Source organism: Prunus dulcis, chromosome 4, assembly GCF_902201215.1.
Source record: "Prunus dulcis chromosome 4, ALMONDv2, whole genome shotgun sequence".
Classification (NCBI taxonomy): Eukaryota; Viridiplantae; Streptophyta; class Magnoliopsida; order Rosales; family Rosaceae; genus Prunus; species Prunus dulcis.
Genome location: NC_047653.1, coordinates 23768079 through 23784884, shown reverse-complemented (window position 1 = coordinate 23784884; position 16806 = coordinate 23768079). Strand labels below are relative to the sequence as shown.

Below are 16806 nucleotides of genomic sequence, written 5' to 3'. Positions count from 1 at the left end.
CTTTACTCTTTTAGAAATTAGAGTTGTTGTAAGCTTTTGATTAGGTCTCGACGTATATTTCCATGCACACTTTCGAAAATTAGAGTTAAAACATAGTTTTATGAAGTTATTAAATTAGTTTAACAACAACAACATAAAGTAAAGTCTAGCCTTACCTTATATTTTACACATTCAAAAGTTGGGGGCCCTTGGTTCTGCATAAATGTCCCTTACAATTATAGCCGAATGGGGTTTTTTCGATTTCTTAAATGGCTTGAGAGAGAGAGAGAGAGAGAGAGAGAGAGAGAGAGAGAGAGAGAGAGAGAGAGAGTTGGAGGGTTAGGGTTGAAACTTGGAAGTTTCTTGAGTCACTGTGAGATAAAAATATAGAGAATTTGTGGGCTTTCTTGATTCTCGCATTTGTATTCAATGATTTTACGGAGCAGAGCACTGGGGTTTGGGCGTGAGAAGGAGCAGGTCAACTCAACTACCATAGAGAAAGAGATCTAAAAAGAATTTTTTTCTCAAAGATTACATGTTAACTTCCTAAATTAGCCTTCCTCACTCGACAAAGTTAGAATTCACCTAAAAAACTTGAATAGAACTAGTTGGATGAGATTGTTGATTTTATTTATTTATAAATACCTCATTATTTTGCTCAGCAACCAATATGCATGAAATCAAATTAGAATATGTTTGGAACCTGCGTTCTCGATATCGGTGTTGTAATATCATATTTAATGCATGAAATATAGAGAATGTTTTTTCAACTTGTGTGCCTCAGTATTATTTTCTCTCGACATGGTTCCAATTAGGAGATGATCTCAAACAATGTTGTGTAATATTCACTACCATCTTAAAGTCATGCAGTCGTAAGTGTTGTCACTGATTATGATCTTTTGGAAGTAGCAATTAGTTTTGGGGAGTTAATACATTTTGTTAATATTTTTCCAAATGGTAAATTTCACTTTACTACCCGGAAGTTTTTCGAAATTCAGACTTTGCTACACAAAGTTTTTTTCGTCTCAGTCATGTGTCTAAACTTTGATTTTACTACCACTATCATACCTTTGTTAGTTTGACTGTCAAGTTTTCCGTTAAACGATAATGTGACATTCATAGCTCCGCGTTGACCCACTGAATTTGCGCCATGTGGACCAATAAATAAATTATTATTATTATTTTATACAAATGAAAATAAAACAATGAAAACATAAAGAATATATATATATATATATATATATTAAATCCTCTCTCTCTCTCTCTCTCAAAACAGTGCCTCCACCCTAACGCAGATGCCAACCACCCCTCACCACCTATGCTGCGACCTAGCACCACCTTTCCCTTGCAGCCCCCACCCTCTCCATAGCTTCGACCTCCACCAAGCCACCTTTTCCCTCACCACAGCTCTCTCTCTCTCTCTCTCTCTCTCTCTCCCCTCTAGCAACCACAATTCCTAGCTCACCATTATTCCCTCACCAAAAAGGCATACTTCAAATTCCAATTTCAATCCGATAAAACCCCAAAACCCACAAAAAAAATTGTATTTTCAAGAGATGCACGGCAATACATGGATCGACTAATTGACTGAAATCCAGTGTATTTTCAAGAATTCCATTACAGATGGTTGCACTTGCCACCTAGATCTGTCGTTTCTGCTACCAGTGCAATCACTTCCCGCTTCACCCAGTTTTTTCATGAAGGATGTGGGATGATGATAGTACTGTAGACAATTATTTTTTTTATTTTTTTATTTTTTGAAGATTATGGATTATCAGATCAATTTTTTCCTTTAAAAATTCAATTTGTAAATTTGATTTTTATTCCACGATTCTTTAAATTTGATTTGGGTGTGGGGAGATGAAACTGTTATGGGTTTTGACTATGTGAATGGTTGTATTTGGCAGATAAATGTTGATGGGTTGTTGGGTTTCAACTCTCGAGTGATGATTGTAATTTGTACTATTGCATGTCCCTCGGCCGTCAAGATGCTCAGCTATTATGTTCCAGTTTTGAGGACCATATTAGGGCACAAGTTCTTTCAGCTTTGAATCTTCAACATGTCTCCAATGGCCTCTGGCACAACTCTTTGTATGCCCACTAGAACTAGTTCTCCCACCATTAACAAGGCTCCTAACTTCATCAGGTCTTAGTCACATGTATGATTGACGAAAGAGAGAGAGCCGAGGGGTGACTTTAAAAGTGGAGGTGGTCATGGTGGTCATTGTGGTGGTGGATGGATGGAGGAGGCATGCGGCAAAGTTGGGGTTCTAGACTATCACTATCGCGAAGAAAAAGAGGGATATTTGTATAATTTTAATTTTTAAGTTTATTTATTTATTTACTTATATTTTATATTTGTTTAAAAAATATTATTTATTTCATTATTGATTCACGTGGCACAAAATCCAATGGGTCAACGTGTCACGTCATCATTTATCAAATAACTTGACAATCAAACTAACGAATGTATGAAAGTAGTAGTAAAATCAAAGTTTAGGCATGATACTCAGACCCAAAAAAGCTTCGTGTAGCAAAGTTTGATTTTTAGGAAACTTCCGGGTAGTAGAGTGAATTTTAAGAAACTTCTGGGTACTGTATTTCGGATAATTGCCCCTTAGTTACCGTTTGTGATACTATGTATTTTGGATAATTGCCCATTGCGATTTATAGTAAAAAATATGTCCAATTATGCAAGTAAAATAAAATATGAACCATTTTGTCTTATTTTCATTTGCGCACAGCCACTCTTGCATTGCATCATCATTGTGCAATTGCATGTTTGCAATGAAAAAATGCTTATTGCCTATAGGCAAACTGCACGGAGCATAAATGTGAAGTTAATTAATGTATAGCGCGAAGAGAAAGAAATCAGGTAACCACTTAAAACCTCCTATTTTTTCTCAAGCTCGTCCAATGCAAATGGTTCCCAAATACATGCTTGAAAATCTCTTATCAGTTCATCATTCTTCAAGTTATTTTGTGCATTCCTTGACACATGTCATGAGCACAACCGATGGTTAGACATGGGAAACATATCATCAATGGCTTTACGCATCGCCTCGTCACCATCCATCAATATTGATATTAGCTTCTTATCTTTCATGGACGCCATGAATGTCTCCAATACCCACTTGTAAGTTTTAAATGTCTCGTCAAGTAATAATGGGCAAGAAAACATTACAGTGGAATGGTGGTTGTTTGAACCGATAAACAATACTAGGGGCCTGTCATACATATTTGTTTTGTATGTGTTGTGGAATATGAGGACGTCTCCGTAGGTAATGTAATCCAAAAGTGAAGTGAAGTCTCTCCAAAACAAATTAACAAGCCTATTTTCCTCGTCAACACTAAATTTACAAAAAAAATCATGATTGATTGCTTCTTTCACTTTCAAGTAAGAGAGTGCAGCTTCTGTGTCACCGTCAAGCAAGATTTCCCTACATGATGCTTCCAACTTATTGTACAGATCTTTGATTTGAAAACCAACATTTAAATACCTGCCACATTGGTCGACCATATACTTATATGTATGACATGTTCTGACCAATGCTCTTCGCATTCCCACTGCTTGTGCTAAATCGGAATTTCGAACAACATGGTTACATCAGAGATATGGCTATTGAAGTGGGGTAACTAGTTCATGACTTCTCATAACTTACCAAAAAAAGGGTCAAACAATTCTCTCTTGTAATTGGCTTCGGTAGCTGAATCCTATCTGATACCTCATTAAACTTTTCATTTCTCGAGCCTTCTTTAGAACAACACCACTATCTCCTACTTACTTTCCATTTCGTGTTATGAACCAATATATCATTTCTCATGCTAAATCCAATGGCCTTTGCATAACTCATATAATATTCTTCCGCTAATTCTATCGTTTTAAACTCTTTCCCTATAATATCTTCTCGGTACATTAATGTCAACACCATTATAATCACTACTTTGACTACCTCGATGTTCGGTCAACATATGCCCACTCTATGTTGCCGGTGCCTCGTGATTCGACCTTTCCCAACCACCCAGATACTCCAAATCACTACAACCATCCTTTGATGTTCTATGCCTCTGCTCATCTTAGCAGACCTCTCCATGCATAAGAAACATAAATTCAAACTAAAGTTACATTATAATTTAAGTGCTAACATACTTTCTCTTCAATTCAGACAAATGAATAATCTCAACGTGAAATTGCACATAGTCACGATAATAATTGCACACCGGTATAACTATTTCGCAACAAAAAACATACAATTGCATGAACTCATGACCCAAAATACATTCAACTCCTAAACCCAAAAAAGAGGGTCATTTGAACTCTTACTTGATGCTTCCAAACATTCAACTCCTCCTCCTTCAACTTTGTTTCACAAACAACTCAAATGAGGAACCAATGTCGTCGTTCAAAGCCAAGGAGGTTGTAAATCTTCGAAATCTTTACGACGACGCTATTTTTTTCGTCAACTCGGAACTCATAGCTACTATTACAAATCCATTCCCGCTGATGTTGTCAACGGTCAAACTCGTCTGGCATCCATCCTCTCTTGTTTCTCGAGTTCGAGACTGAGTATTGTAGATCGATTTGATGTAGTAACGGTTGGAATGGGCTTCAAAGCTCATATAAACATCGAGAAATGGGCGATCTCAGGTCGGGCCGATGCCACCCTTCAATGTGTGAGATTGACGTTCTATATTAGCTTTATTGATTGATGTTGTTGAAGTAGCAGTTGACACTTCAAACAAATTAAACTAAATACCTCTTAATTCGTTGAGCATTAGATGAAATGGAAGCCCCGTTAAGAAAGGTATAGCCTAATTGAGTGAGGTTTTGCCTATGAATTGTATCTTTATACAGATGGGTTTTGGGCAAGTAGAGAGAAGTGTTGGAGGACCTCGCTTAGGATTGAATGAGGCAGACAGTCGCAAGCGTCTTAGGTTTTCTCGTGGACGACCTCCATCTCGTGAGTCTGGATCTCTTTTCCTTTCTCACAGTCATATGTGACTCATGTGATGTTTAATAAGAAATGGCTAAACAAGTCATCAGGTCATTCAATCTTAGCCCTTAATTTTTAAAATCCAATTTCAGTCCTTGGATAAATGACTACACTGGCACCATTAATGTACCACCGAATTTTCACCCAATAATAGCCCCATGCGGGACCTATACATTTTATTTGGTGATTAAACGTTAAGAAACAGTTGATACGGCAAGAATTGAGTTGAAGAAATATTATTAAGGACAAACTACATAAAACCCCCCAAACTATAGGGTCATTTTCAAGTTCATACCCAATTTTAGAGCCATTTCCGAGTACATATTCAAACCCCCAGAAAACCTACAAATTACCTCCTCCGTTAGCCAAACCGTTAGTGAATCTGTTAAATGCTGATGTGGCGAATGTGGATTCCATTTTTTTTAATGATGTGGACTTACATGTGGACAAATAAAAAATTATGTACACGTTAAAAATAATTTTTAAATCATATTAAAATCACTAAAAAAATTAAAAAAAAATCTCCTCTCTCTTCTCCTACCCAGCCAACCCTCTCTCCCTCCCAACTCAACCCCACCTCTCAGCCACCCCTCTACAGCCAACCCCTACCCCCAAACCCAAATCTCTTTCTCTTCCTTCAACCTTCCAACCCGTCCCACCCCACCCCACCCCAACTTCTCCAGCATAGACCTAGCCACCAACCATTATCAATAACGCAATCAATATCATTGGCCTAGGAATTAAGACTCTAAAAAACATATTGTACTACAGGCTGAGACCTCGTGAGGTGGAATGAGAACCTACCCTACATTTCCATGCCAAAAGAAAGGTCTCTTCCATGAGAAGAGTATGGTTCAAATCCTCTTTGGCGTCATTAAAAGCAGTATAATTCCCATCAGTCCAGAACCCATTCCATAACTCCAGAACCAACTAACAAAAAATCCCCAAAAGCTCAACACAAATGGAAATCAAGATTCACCAATCCAAACATCGAATTTCAAATCTCTACAGGAGAATTCATACCTCATATGAAAGAAGATAGCAATATATAGAAGGCGAATGATCAGACTTGCGTGGATCAATAGATCTCACAAATATTTCAGTCTTAAAGGCCTCCTCTTCCCTCTTTGTCGTCGTCTTCTTCTTCTTCAAGCTACTCTTGGGTTTCTTCGGAGTCAAGTTCAGGGTGGAAACAGCATTGTTTGTTGAGTTGGAGATCTCACCCAACACAACTCGCTTATTGGGAGCTAGAATTTGTAGGACGGAGCGATCGAAGGTTGCGGCTGGGCCTATGCTGGAGAAGTTGGGGTGGGTTGGGAGGGAGAAGGAGAGAGAAAGAGAGTAGGGTTTGGGGTGGGCGATGAGAGAGAGGTGGCTGAGAGGTGGGGTTGCGTCGGGAGGGAGATGCTGGGTAGGAGAAGAGAGGAGATTTTTTTATTAAAAAATTTAATTTTTTAATGATTTTAATATGATTTAAAAATTATTTTTTATTATTTATTTGTCCACCTGTAAGTCCACGTCATTAAAAAATAGAACCCACATTCGCCACATCAGTATTTAACAGATTCACTAATGATTTGACTGATGGAGGGGATAATTTGTAGGTTTTCCGGGAGTTTAAGGGCATTTTTACGTATCAGTAATTGAGAGTAAGGAATTAGAGAATTTAGGAATTGGGAAACTACTGAATCGGTATAGAAAGAATTATTTCAATTAAGCTGTTTACTAAATATTTGGAATTAGCAAAGAAATGAGGTTGATTCACATTGTTACTGTTTACTAATTTTCATGAATCAGAATCGAAATTAATTTGATTACTGAAATACCCTGCACATTTTCACCACAGCACATATAATTCTCAAACTGATTAAGGAGGCCAAACTAATTCCGTAGCAAACCAGTAAGGTGGTGTAAGCATGAGGACTCAATATGCTGAACAAGATGAACAGTAAGAGCCCAGTTCAATGATAATGTTAATAACACATTTGTCTAGAATCAATTTCAAACGAAAAAATAAACTCCAATAAATATAAATCTTTCACCTACATAACTAGTAAACAATCAAATAATAATAACCTGAATAATCTTCATACTACCTAAAAAAGAGATATATAATCTCCATAAAAGTCTTTATCCATGACTGTATTTTGTTTTGTGATGAATGTGAAGACAAAAGATAGAAGAAGAAGAAGAAGAAGAAGAAGAAGATAGATAGATAGATAGATAGATAGAATGACTTACATAGCACAAGGCGTTGTTGCTGCTTTTGGGAGGTTGTGTCTGCAACGCTAACGTGAAAAAGAAGTTGGAGCGTCTTGGAACTTCTTGGTGTAAGTTTTTTTTATTTTTTATTTTTATTTTTTTAAGGGTTTGGAGTGTTTTGGAATTGTGGTAAAGTGATAAGAGTATTTTTGAAAGTTATTAAGAGAAAATAAGAATGGGAATCGTATCGACTATTCCCCCTAGTTGATCTGATACTTAGTTTTGAGAGGATGTGATTACGGATTTTGAGGTGGAGCCTACTTATTTTTTCATTTCTGATTGCAAGTAAACGCAGAGGAAGTCAGGAATAAAAATCATTCCCTTTCCTCTCATACCCATTGCTGATATGTAAACATGCCCTAAATATGTGCTAGTAAATATATCTAAAATTGGATATGAATTTGAAAATCACCCTATAATTTTATATAATTTGTCCAATTATTAATATTATTTGGAAAGCCAGCCAATGGGCAGGGCAGATGGGCCATGAACATTAGTCAGCGCGCAAAGTTTGAATATTGACCAATTCCCGGTCTGACTGACTGTCCGAAGTCCCTCTCTGAGAGAGAGAAGACGTCTGCTGAATTTTAACTCCTCCACCGAATTATGCATTTCTTCTTGTATTCTTTTTTTTTAATTTTAATTATTCCAACTTCTAATAAAAAATTTAAAGCAACAAGAGCCAGCCAACCGGTCTCCTCTCTCTGGCTGCTGCTTCTGCTTCTATTTGGTGGACTTTTACTTTGGTGCCTTTTGGAATTGGGGTTTGATCACTTCATGTATCAAAATCCCAATCCCAATCCCAATCGAAGAAGCTTCTTTTGCTGCTAGTGATTGTGGTGATAATCAGAAGCAGAAAAAAATGGGAGGGCTTTGTTCGAAGAAGACGAGGAGTTCGAGTGTGGAGAGCGCGGGTTGGGATGTGAATCGGCAATTTGATCAGAATCAGAATCTGAATTCCCGTTTGAAGACCAACCATGTGAGTGTGACTCTGCCGCCGCCCATGGATATTCATTTGCAGAAGAAACACAAAGAGGAGGAGGAGCCGCCTCCGCCTCCACCTCCACAACAAGAAGAAAAAGAACAACAGTTTTCAGAGAAGAACGACAATCAGAATCCTCTTTTTTATGAGTCTGACGATGATTTCTATGATGGCATTCCGCGCTATCCCACCTCCTTCTCCCACAAATCCGGCTCTGTTCGCTCTAAGCAGGCCGCCGTCGCTAAGGTTGTTTCTTCCTCCATTTCTGATTCTCTAACAACCCATAGCTTACTTTACTACTCACTTAATATGTGTTGTTATATAAATAAACTGATTGGCTGCTGCGCATTTTTGACATATAGGGGCTCAAATGGGAACTTAATTCCATTATTTCTTAGCTAATGATTCTATTAACTCTCTGTGGAATCACTTAATGTTTTTAGAAAAATATTGTCATTTTACTTACATAAATGTTGTAATGTTGAAAACCCGTAATTGGTTCTCGTAAATTTTGTAGAAGAAGCCCTTGTCCTTATATAGCTGTTACAATATTGCAGGTTTCTGAGGTGAGTTCACGTTTGGGCAGAGCTGGCACTCTTGGCCTTGGAAAGGCAGTGCAGGTCTTGGACACACTTGGGAGCAGCATGACAAATTTGAATTCCGGCACCGGCTTCGTTGCTGCAGCACCTGCCAAAGGCAATGAAATCGCAATTATATCGTTTGAGATTGCCAACACTATCGTTAAGGGTTCCAATCTTATGCAATCCCTTTCAAAAAGAAGTATTAGGCATTTGAAAGAAGTGGTGCTTCCTTCAGAAGGTGTGCAGCATTTAGTGTCGAAAGATATGGATGAACTGTTAAGGATTGTTGCAGCTGACAAAAGGTGGATACTGAATAGTGCCAAATACTTACCATCTCATTTTGTCCTGCAAATGAGTCAGCTTCAAATGATTTTTTATTTCCTTATTCTACCTTATAATAGAACTTTACCCTTCATTTATAGGGAAGAATTACAAATTTTTTCGGGGGAAGTGGTTCGATTTGGAAATCGCTGCAAAGATCCCCAGTGGCACAACTTGGACCGATATTTTGACAAGTAATATACTTGCCTCACATTATCTTTTGTGGCACCTTACTTCTTTTATGGAATGCCATATCCATGAGCCATGTTATTACTTGGTGACATCTAATTTGTTCTACAGAATCAGCAGGCAACTTACTCCTCAGAAGCATCTGACGGATGATGCAAACTCGATAATTCAGCAACTCATGACTTTAGTCCAGTGTACTGCTGTAAGTATCATCTTGTTTCACCAGGACAGAGCAATTTGTATTTCCTTTATGAGCTGCAGAATGGAAGTTGATTTGTTGAGTTATTAAAGTTACATACATCACTAGAGCAATCCAATAAATAGAGAAAAATAGTTTGCATTTCTGTAATCGTTTGGATGATTTAATGAGCTATTGATGGAGGGCTTGCTTTGCAAGGAAATGAGCAAATATGCCATTTTCAACCTCTTTTCTTTTGTTTTTGGTTTTTGGATTTGAATTTTGGTTTTGATTGTTATATTTATTTGTTTTTATAAATAATTATAGCGTATTTTACATATGTTTGTAAAATCACTAAATAAAAATGGGAAAAAAAAGATACTGAAAACCAACCAATGTACTAATTTGAGTAAAGGTGAACCAACTCAAGTAAATGCAACAAACCAGTCTATGATAATTAAACATGAAAACATTTAACAGGATGCAAGGAAAAACAAAAGTTTGTGAAACAATAAGGGGACATAGGAGGGCGACTTGATCAAAGAAGGAGAGCCTTTGCATGCTTATCTTGACATTGGGGTGTGTCGTGTAAATAGGAGGGTGAGAATGCTGACCATATATTTTACATTGCAGTTTCAATAGGCAAATTTGGGCTGTATTTTTAGAGGTTTTGGATTGTTTGGTTGGAAATAAATAAGGGGTTTTTGAGGGTTCAGAGGAGGAAATGGAGTTACTTTGGGATGGGATTAAATTTTTAGCTTTTCATTCAGTTCAGCATTCTAAAGACTTTCCTTTTCATTTAATTCTTCTTCATTTGGGGGAGTTCTGTACCGTGCAAAATATTTTTCTTGTTCGAGGATCTTAAGTTATATTTGATTGACCTCTCGCCAATCTTTCACGTATATTCCTCTCATTCTATCAGTAAAATGTTGGTTTCTTATAGAGAAAAAAAAACATAAATACATGTTGCCCTACTTTCCAAGAAATGTTTATTTCCTTTCGCTTGAAAGATGCTCTTCTTTCATTCAGCCATCTGCAGCTGCAGTCTGGTCAGAAACTAGTTCATCATCACTAGTCATTGTTTGTAAGATGCCACAACCCTTGCACTTAAAGGGCATATTTATGTTTGTTGCCCTGTCGTGAGTGTTGGCTGCTAATAATCTAATTTCTTAAGTTAAGAATCTGATGGTTTGTAACTACCAATTAGCTCAAAGTAAGAGAAACCAGTTTTAGATGTTTTTACTCACTAATAGTGAGATATTAGAGCATCTGTAAAGGTCATTTGAGGTATGGAGTTTTTTTTATTCTAATTAATAAATGAGTACTTTAAGAATGTTTCTTCCTTTTCATCCTCAAATACTGTATCCAACATTAAGCTTGGTGTTCAATTTTATGTTATTTGATTTCTGAAAAGCAAAACATCAATATGCTTTAAATGCAGGAATTATACCATGAGTTTCATTCATTGGACCGTTTCGAACAAGACTATGATCGCAAGTGCCAGGAGGAGGATAATTCACTTTCTACTCAAAGAGGTGATGAAATGCTTCCTATTCTTATCTTTTGGACATTTATTTGTACAGGTTGAACTGTAGCAGAACTGACTAGATGTATAGATCATCTTGAGGAGTTAAAATCAGTTAGAAAGGCATTCCAAAATAGTAGAATGCCAAAAATGACAAAATACTGCAAGACATTATAATTAAACCTGAAAAATTAAATTCCCAAAATACTACATTAGAAAAGTAAATTTTATTCTTATAAGCAGCCTAAAATAAGTACATGTCTTTGTTGGCCCATCGTCATTAAGGTCTTGAACAGAGGTAAAATTTGTTTCTTTTCACATATTTTGTTGTCTCCTATTTCTGTCTTTCCATTTACTTTGAGCACAAAAGTGACTAGTGGATTTGTTTTCTTTGTATTATGTGCAATATGTAAAAGAGAGATGAATCTTATACTTGTGACCCTAGATTCTATCACCATGTGCTACTTTCTGTGTGCATGTGAAAGTCATGATTTAGGCTCTGATGAGTGGTCATTGTTTTCAATATTGATTATTGTAGCAGAGTCACTTAAGCAAGGCATATTAATTTTTAAAATTTTTCTGTTCATCTCATAGGTGACTTGAGGGCAGAACTAAAAAGCCAAAGGAAAGTGGTTAAAACTTTAAAGAAAAAGTCGCTTTGGTCCAAAAGTTTGGAAGAGGTAACCATGGAAAAACTTCATTTAATTGCTATTTTAGGCACTGATTTTTATTTTGTCTATCTTTAGTTTTCCGTGACCTGTCTTTTCCCGTTATTGCATTTATATATTGCTGCTTTCCTATTATGCACTGTCTACTATCTTTTAAAAGTTTCAATCTGTGCAATGCTAAAATGATATTGATAATTTATCCTTTGGTAATAAATATATATGACAAGGAAAATATGAGTGTACTTCCTAAGATATTTCTTTTATTTGTCAGAAATGAAAAAATATTTAGTACTCTAATCCCCAGAGTAGACAGTATGAGCTGGGCTTAGGCCTTTTGTTTTGTACTGTGTATATGTTTTTATTTTGTTTTTCCTTTATTTAAATTTAAATGACATTGATGAAGTATTCTTTCAACAAAAGCTGACATGTGCGGCACATGGCTTGATTTAACAAAAATGTCAATAGAAACGGACCGAGGTGATGTATTGTGACAAAATTCAGAGTTTGGATCTAACAGTCATTTATCTTTTGAGGGTGGAAATTGGGCATACCACATATTTTAGGTGGTATTCGTGCAATTTTCCCAAAAGAGTATGACTTATCTGTTAATATTTCTTGTTCTGGGGAGACTCTGTCCCCCCTTTTAGGTAAACTCAGATATACTTTGCACCATAAATTTTGACTGCTAATTGCATTTCAGAGCACATTACAAATGACAAAAAAGTTCTACTAAAGATAGTTGAATCATAAATTGGAAATCTTAGCACATATCCAAAAGAGTATCCAGGGACAAATCTGAGCCACCAAATGAGGCCCACAATTTTAGGCAGTATTATGCAATTTTCCCAGAAGAATATTGCTTATCTGTTAACATTTCTTTTTCTGGGGAGACTATTTCCCCCCTTTTAGGTAAACGCAGATATACTGTGTACCATAAATTTTGACTGCTAATTGCATTCCAGAGCATAGAACAAATGAGAAAAAAGCTATACTAAAGATAGTTGAATGATTATAAATCGGAATCTTAGCACATATCCAAAAATTCCGTCTGCCTGAAAAGATCAAATACGTGGCCATTGGGTTTTTGGTTTCATCTTTTTTGGCACTGCATTGTTAATATCGCTTTGCCATATGATGTTATTTTTGTTTTTGTTTTTGTTTTTGGTTTCTATTTCACTACTACATTGAGTAAGGAAACAAGGAATAGCATACAAATAACAGTTTATACTCTGTAAAATCTAACATTTTGAAATACAGGTGATAGAGAAGCTTGTTGATATCGTCCACTTCTTACATCTAGAGATACATGCTGCCTTTGGTAGTGCTGGTATGTATCTGTTAAAGGTCTTAAACTATGCATATAGCCTTGTTACATGATTCATCTTCATCTTTGAACAGTATATTGTTTAAGGCTCCAATAGCATTTCTAAGTACTTTAGTATGTAATTCACGATCATATATAAGATTTAGAGTATTCATATGTAAGAATTGCTACTACTGTGTAATCCCAATTTCTATTTTAGCTTGTTCAGAATACAAATTCCAACTCCGGTATGTCAATCCTTGCACCACAGTATACAATATCCTGGCTTGCCAATTGGTTTTGGTTGGATGCTCTTAGTTTTAACATGGTATCAGAGTGCACAATTCATCCTTATGTTAGACCGTGTTTGGCCACACATGTGTGCATCACATCACCTGATATAGTTGATCCATGTGTTTGGTTCAGCCAGGCCATATGTGAGGAGGCGTGCTGAGAATATAAATCTCACATTGAGTATTTCAAGCCTTGCACCACAAGACATAATATCCTGGGCATCTCCACCCATTTGCAATTGGTTTTGCGTTGCATGCTCTAACTTTAACATAGCTTTTGCCACGTTTTGCTAGGTTATTATGATATGTTGTTTTTGGAAGTTTGCATTTTCTTAAAATTGCAAGTCTATTAATCCTCGTTTCATACTGTTTGTCTCAGCAGTACATTGATAAATTCAAACAATGTTAAAACCAATTGCCAAATACAATCTCTTTTGAACACAAGTGTCCAATATTATATAGGGTACACAAGTTGTAGCACAAGCTAGAAAGACGTAGTTCAAAACTTTATTCATTTTAGAGAGTATGATTGTTGATCCTGGTAACAGTTCTTGTCGGTATGTATTGTATTTTACCCTAAATCATATAAATCTATTACGCACTTAAATTGTACAATATATGTGTATATATATATATATTGACCTAGTAGATAATTTGATTAAATAAACTTCTTTTGAAGATTTATTCAGTATCTTTTCCTAATATTTCTGTCAGAAAATTTGAAAGTATTGTCTATTTTTTTCTTTATTTCAAACTTCCGCTGACATCAATATTTAATACCCTGCTCCAGCTTAATGATTCTTAAGCTTGTGCTTGTTATATTTATCGAGTTTGAGCAAAGTTTGAAATTTAGTTAAGCCCAAAGAATTATTGCTTACGCTGTTTTAATAGTTAAGTTTGTGGTTCAATTTCATCTTACTTCGATGGAAAAACAAGCCCATCAGAGAGTTAATTTGGTTAGGTTGTTTGGACGAACTAGTATTAGGAGACTTATTCATTTACATATGCAGATGGTCATGAACCAGTGGAGGGACCTATGAACAGTTATCAAAGATTGGGACCAGCTGGACTTTCTTTACATTATGCAAATATCGTCCTCCAAATCGATAGTCTTGTGAGTGTACTATCTCTCTTCTCTTTTCTCGTTGTGCATTTTACATAATATTAATGAAAATATGAAGTTATACTGTTGCAACAGTTACTCTGGTTGTTTTGATGTATTCTAATTCAACCTGAGGGCATTTAAATTAACAAGGAACAATGTTGGGCAAGGGGATGAAATTGTTGGTCTTCCCTAAAGCATAAATTTTCTTTACCAGATTTTTTCTGATTCTGCTTTGGTGCATTTAGGTAGCCCGGTCAAGTTCTATGCCTCCAAATACAAGGGATACATTATACCAGAGCTTGCCGCCTAATATAAAATCATCTTTACGCTCCAAATTACAGTCTTTTCATGTTAAAGAAGAGGTAATATTTCATTTGTGTAGCTTTAGCTATATATACATAATATATTCCTAAGGAAATGTTCTCTTGCCAGATTGTGAATTTGGACCATTGATCGGGTTGGTTCTTGTTCAAATGTTCAAATTCGGTAACAGAAGTATTTGTATGCAAGAGAACATTACCCTATAGTCTTATATCTCATTTCATAATATGACCTAGAATGTGAATTACAGACTTTTGATTGTTGCGGACAGGCTGTGTACTTTGGGTTTTGTGGCAAAACATTCTTTGAAGAGAATATGTATCCACTAAACTGTTCGACTGAATTGTTTTCTGCAGCTCACTATTGCAGAAATCAAAGCTGAAATGGAGAAAACTTTACACTGGCTTGTTCCAGTTGCTACAAACACAGCCAAGTAAGATGGCCAGCTGTTCTGCAAAACACCTGTATCTTTTTGTGTTTGTGAAACTCTTTTGCAGCTGTAGTTTACAACTTTCTTTGTTATTGATCATCATTTTGTTGATTTGGTTGCAAAAACTAATAACAGAGCTCATCATGGTTTTGGCTGGGTAGGAGAGTGGGCGAGTAGTGGGTGAGTAACAATATACTGCTTGTTTCTTACTTCGACTTTTATCATTTGTCCTGTATTCCTTTCTTGTTTCTTTTGGGGTTTTTGATGGTTTTTACTGTTCTTTTAGTTAACCATATTTTCGGTTATGCAGTTCTGGGGCGAACCGAAAGGCAGCTTTGCAGACTGATGTGATTCGAATTGAGACATTCCACCATGCAAATAAGGAGAAAACAGAAGTCTGTATACTCAAACTAGTCTTGTGGCTTCACCATTTGGCTTGTAAAAGTAAGTCTGCCGCCAATAATGGGGACATGAGGTCACCTGTCAAGTCCACAGCTGGCACACCCCTCCCGTTGGCAAATAAGCAGCCCAAGGACTTGCCTATCAATGTTCAGTCAAGTGTGCTAACAACTGAAGATCAGGAGATGCTGCAGGATGTCAGTAAAAGAAGACGGATTCCAGGAATTAGTAAGAGTCAGGACCTTGACACTGTGAACTCTAGTTTGACGGAGCACAACCGATTGAGTAAGAGTAACAGCTACTCACCTAGGCGAGGAAGCATGAAATTGTTACCGTTCAGTAGGCTCTCCTCTGGGGTTCCTGTCATTGATTTCGGTATTGATAAGGAAAAAGCATTAGATGTAATTGATAGAGTGGACTCACATAGATGAATTACAGAGTGTTATAGATGTAAATCCACTGGAAGTGTAGTACATGCGGCAAGGGCGTTCATTTTGGTGATATTGGGTGCACGGCATCGAATTAAATGGGCTAAGCATGATTTACCTTTGAAATTGTACCACTTCGAGGGACATTTTTACTGTGCATATTTTCACCATGCTTATAGTGTGTAATTGCAGTGAGTTGTTTGTGACTACTTTCCTCGATGGGGTGTATAGAGCTGAAGAAGGTTAAGTTTGCGCAAACTACATGTTCATCGTTTGTAAGTTTTATTTCTTCATTTATTTATGAGTTATTTACACTTAACATCCCCTGAGATTTCTTGTGTTTTCACAAACCCCCTTAGGTCTCAAAAATTACATGAACACCTCCCTGAGGTTTCAGTTTGTTTTCACAAAATCTATTTTCATTGATTGTTTATCCAAAAATTAATGATTTTATTGAAAAAAAAAAAAAAAAAACTTATGCAGATGACAAAATTAAACTCAATGAAGTATATGCAATCTAATCTCAAAGGCAAACTTCGTCATTCGGAGAATTTTTTTGTATAAAATCATCAATCTTTGGATGAAAAATCAATGAAAAAGAGTTTTATGAAAACAATTTAAAATCTCAGGAAAGTGTTTGTGTAATTTCTAAAACCTCAAAAAGTTTTGTGAAAAAACCGAAATTCGCAAGGGTGTTAGTGTAAATCTCCATTGTGTATACCTTACATGTACGTGTGACATATTGCACTAGTGGATGCTGTTTTTCCCTCTCTTTTAATTTTCTCATAAATTAGGAAAATAGTTTTTTCTATTCAAACCCAAAAATCATTTGAGTTAGGCCCCCGTTT

The 16806-nt window shown here is 36.3% G+C and overlaps 1 protein-coding gene across 1 annotated transcript; it reads left to right on the top strand.

Moving 5' to 3' along the window:
- The first annotated feature begins 7805 nt into the window (after positions 1–7805).
- On the top strand, positions 7806–16281 carry LOC117624951 (protein PSK SIMULATOR 1-like). Its single transcript, XM_034356487.1, has 12 exons — positions 7806–8463; positions 8775–9100; positions 9221–9313; positions 9420–9510; positions 10928–11021; positions 11606–11691; positions 12937–13006; positions 14286–14389; positions 14626–14742; positions 15058–15134; positions 15267–15311; positions 15442–16281. Exons 1-12 carry the CDS (start codon positions 8098–8100, stop codon positions 15959–15961), a joined length of 1989 nt encoding a protein of 662 aa, XP_034212378.1. The 5' UTR covers positions 7806–8097; the 3' UTR covers positions 15962–16281.
- Positions 16282–16806: the final 525 nt, after the last annotated feature.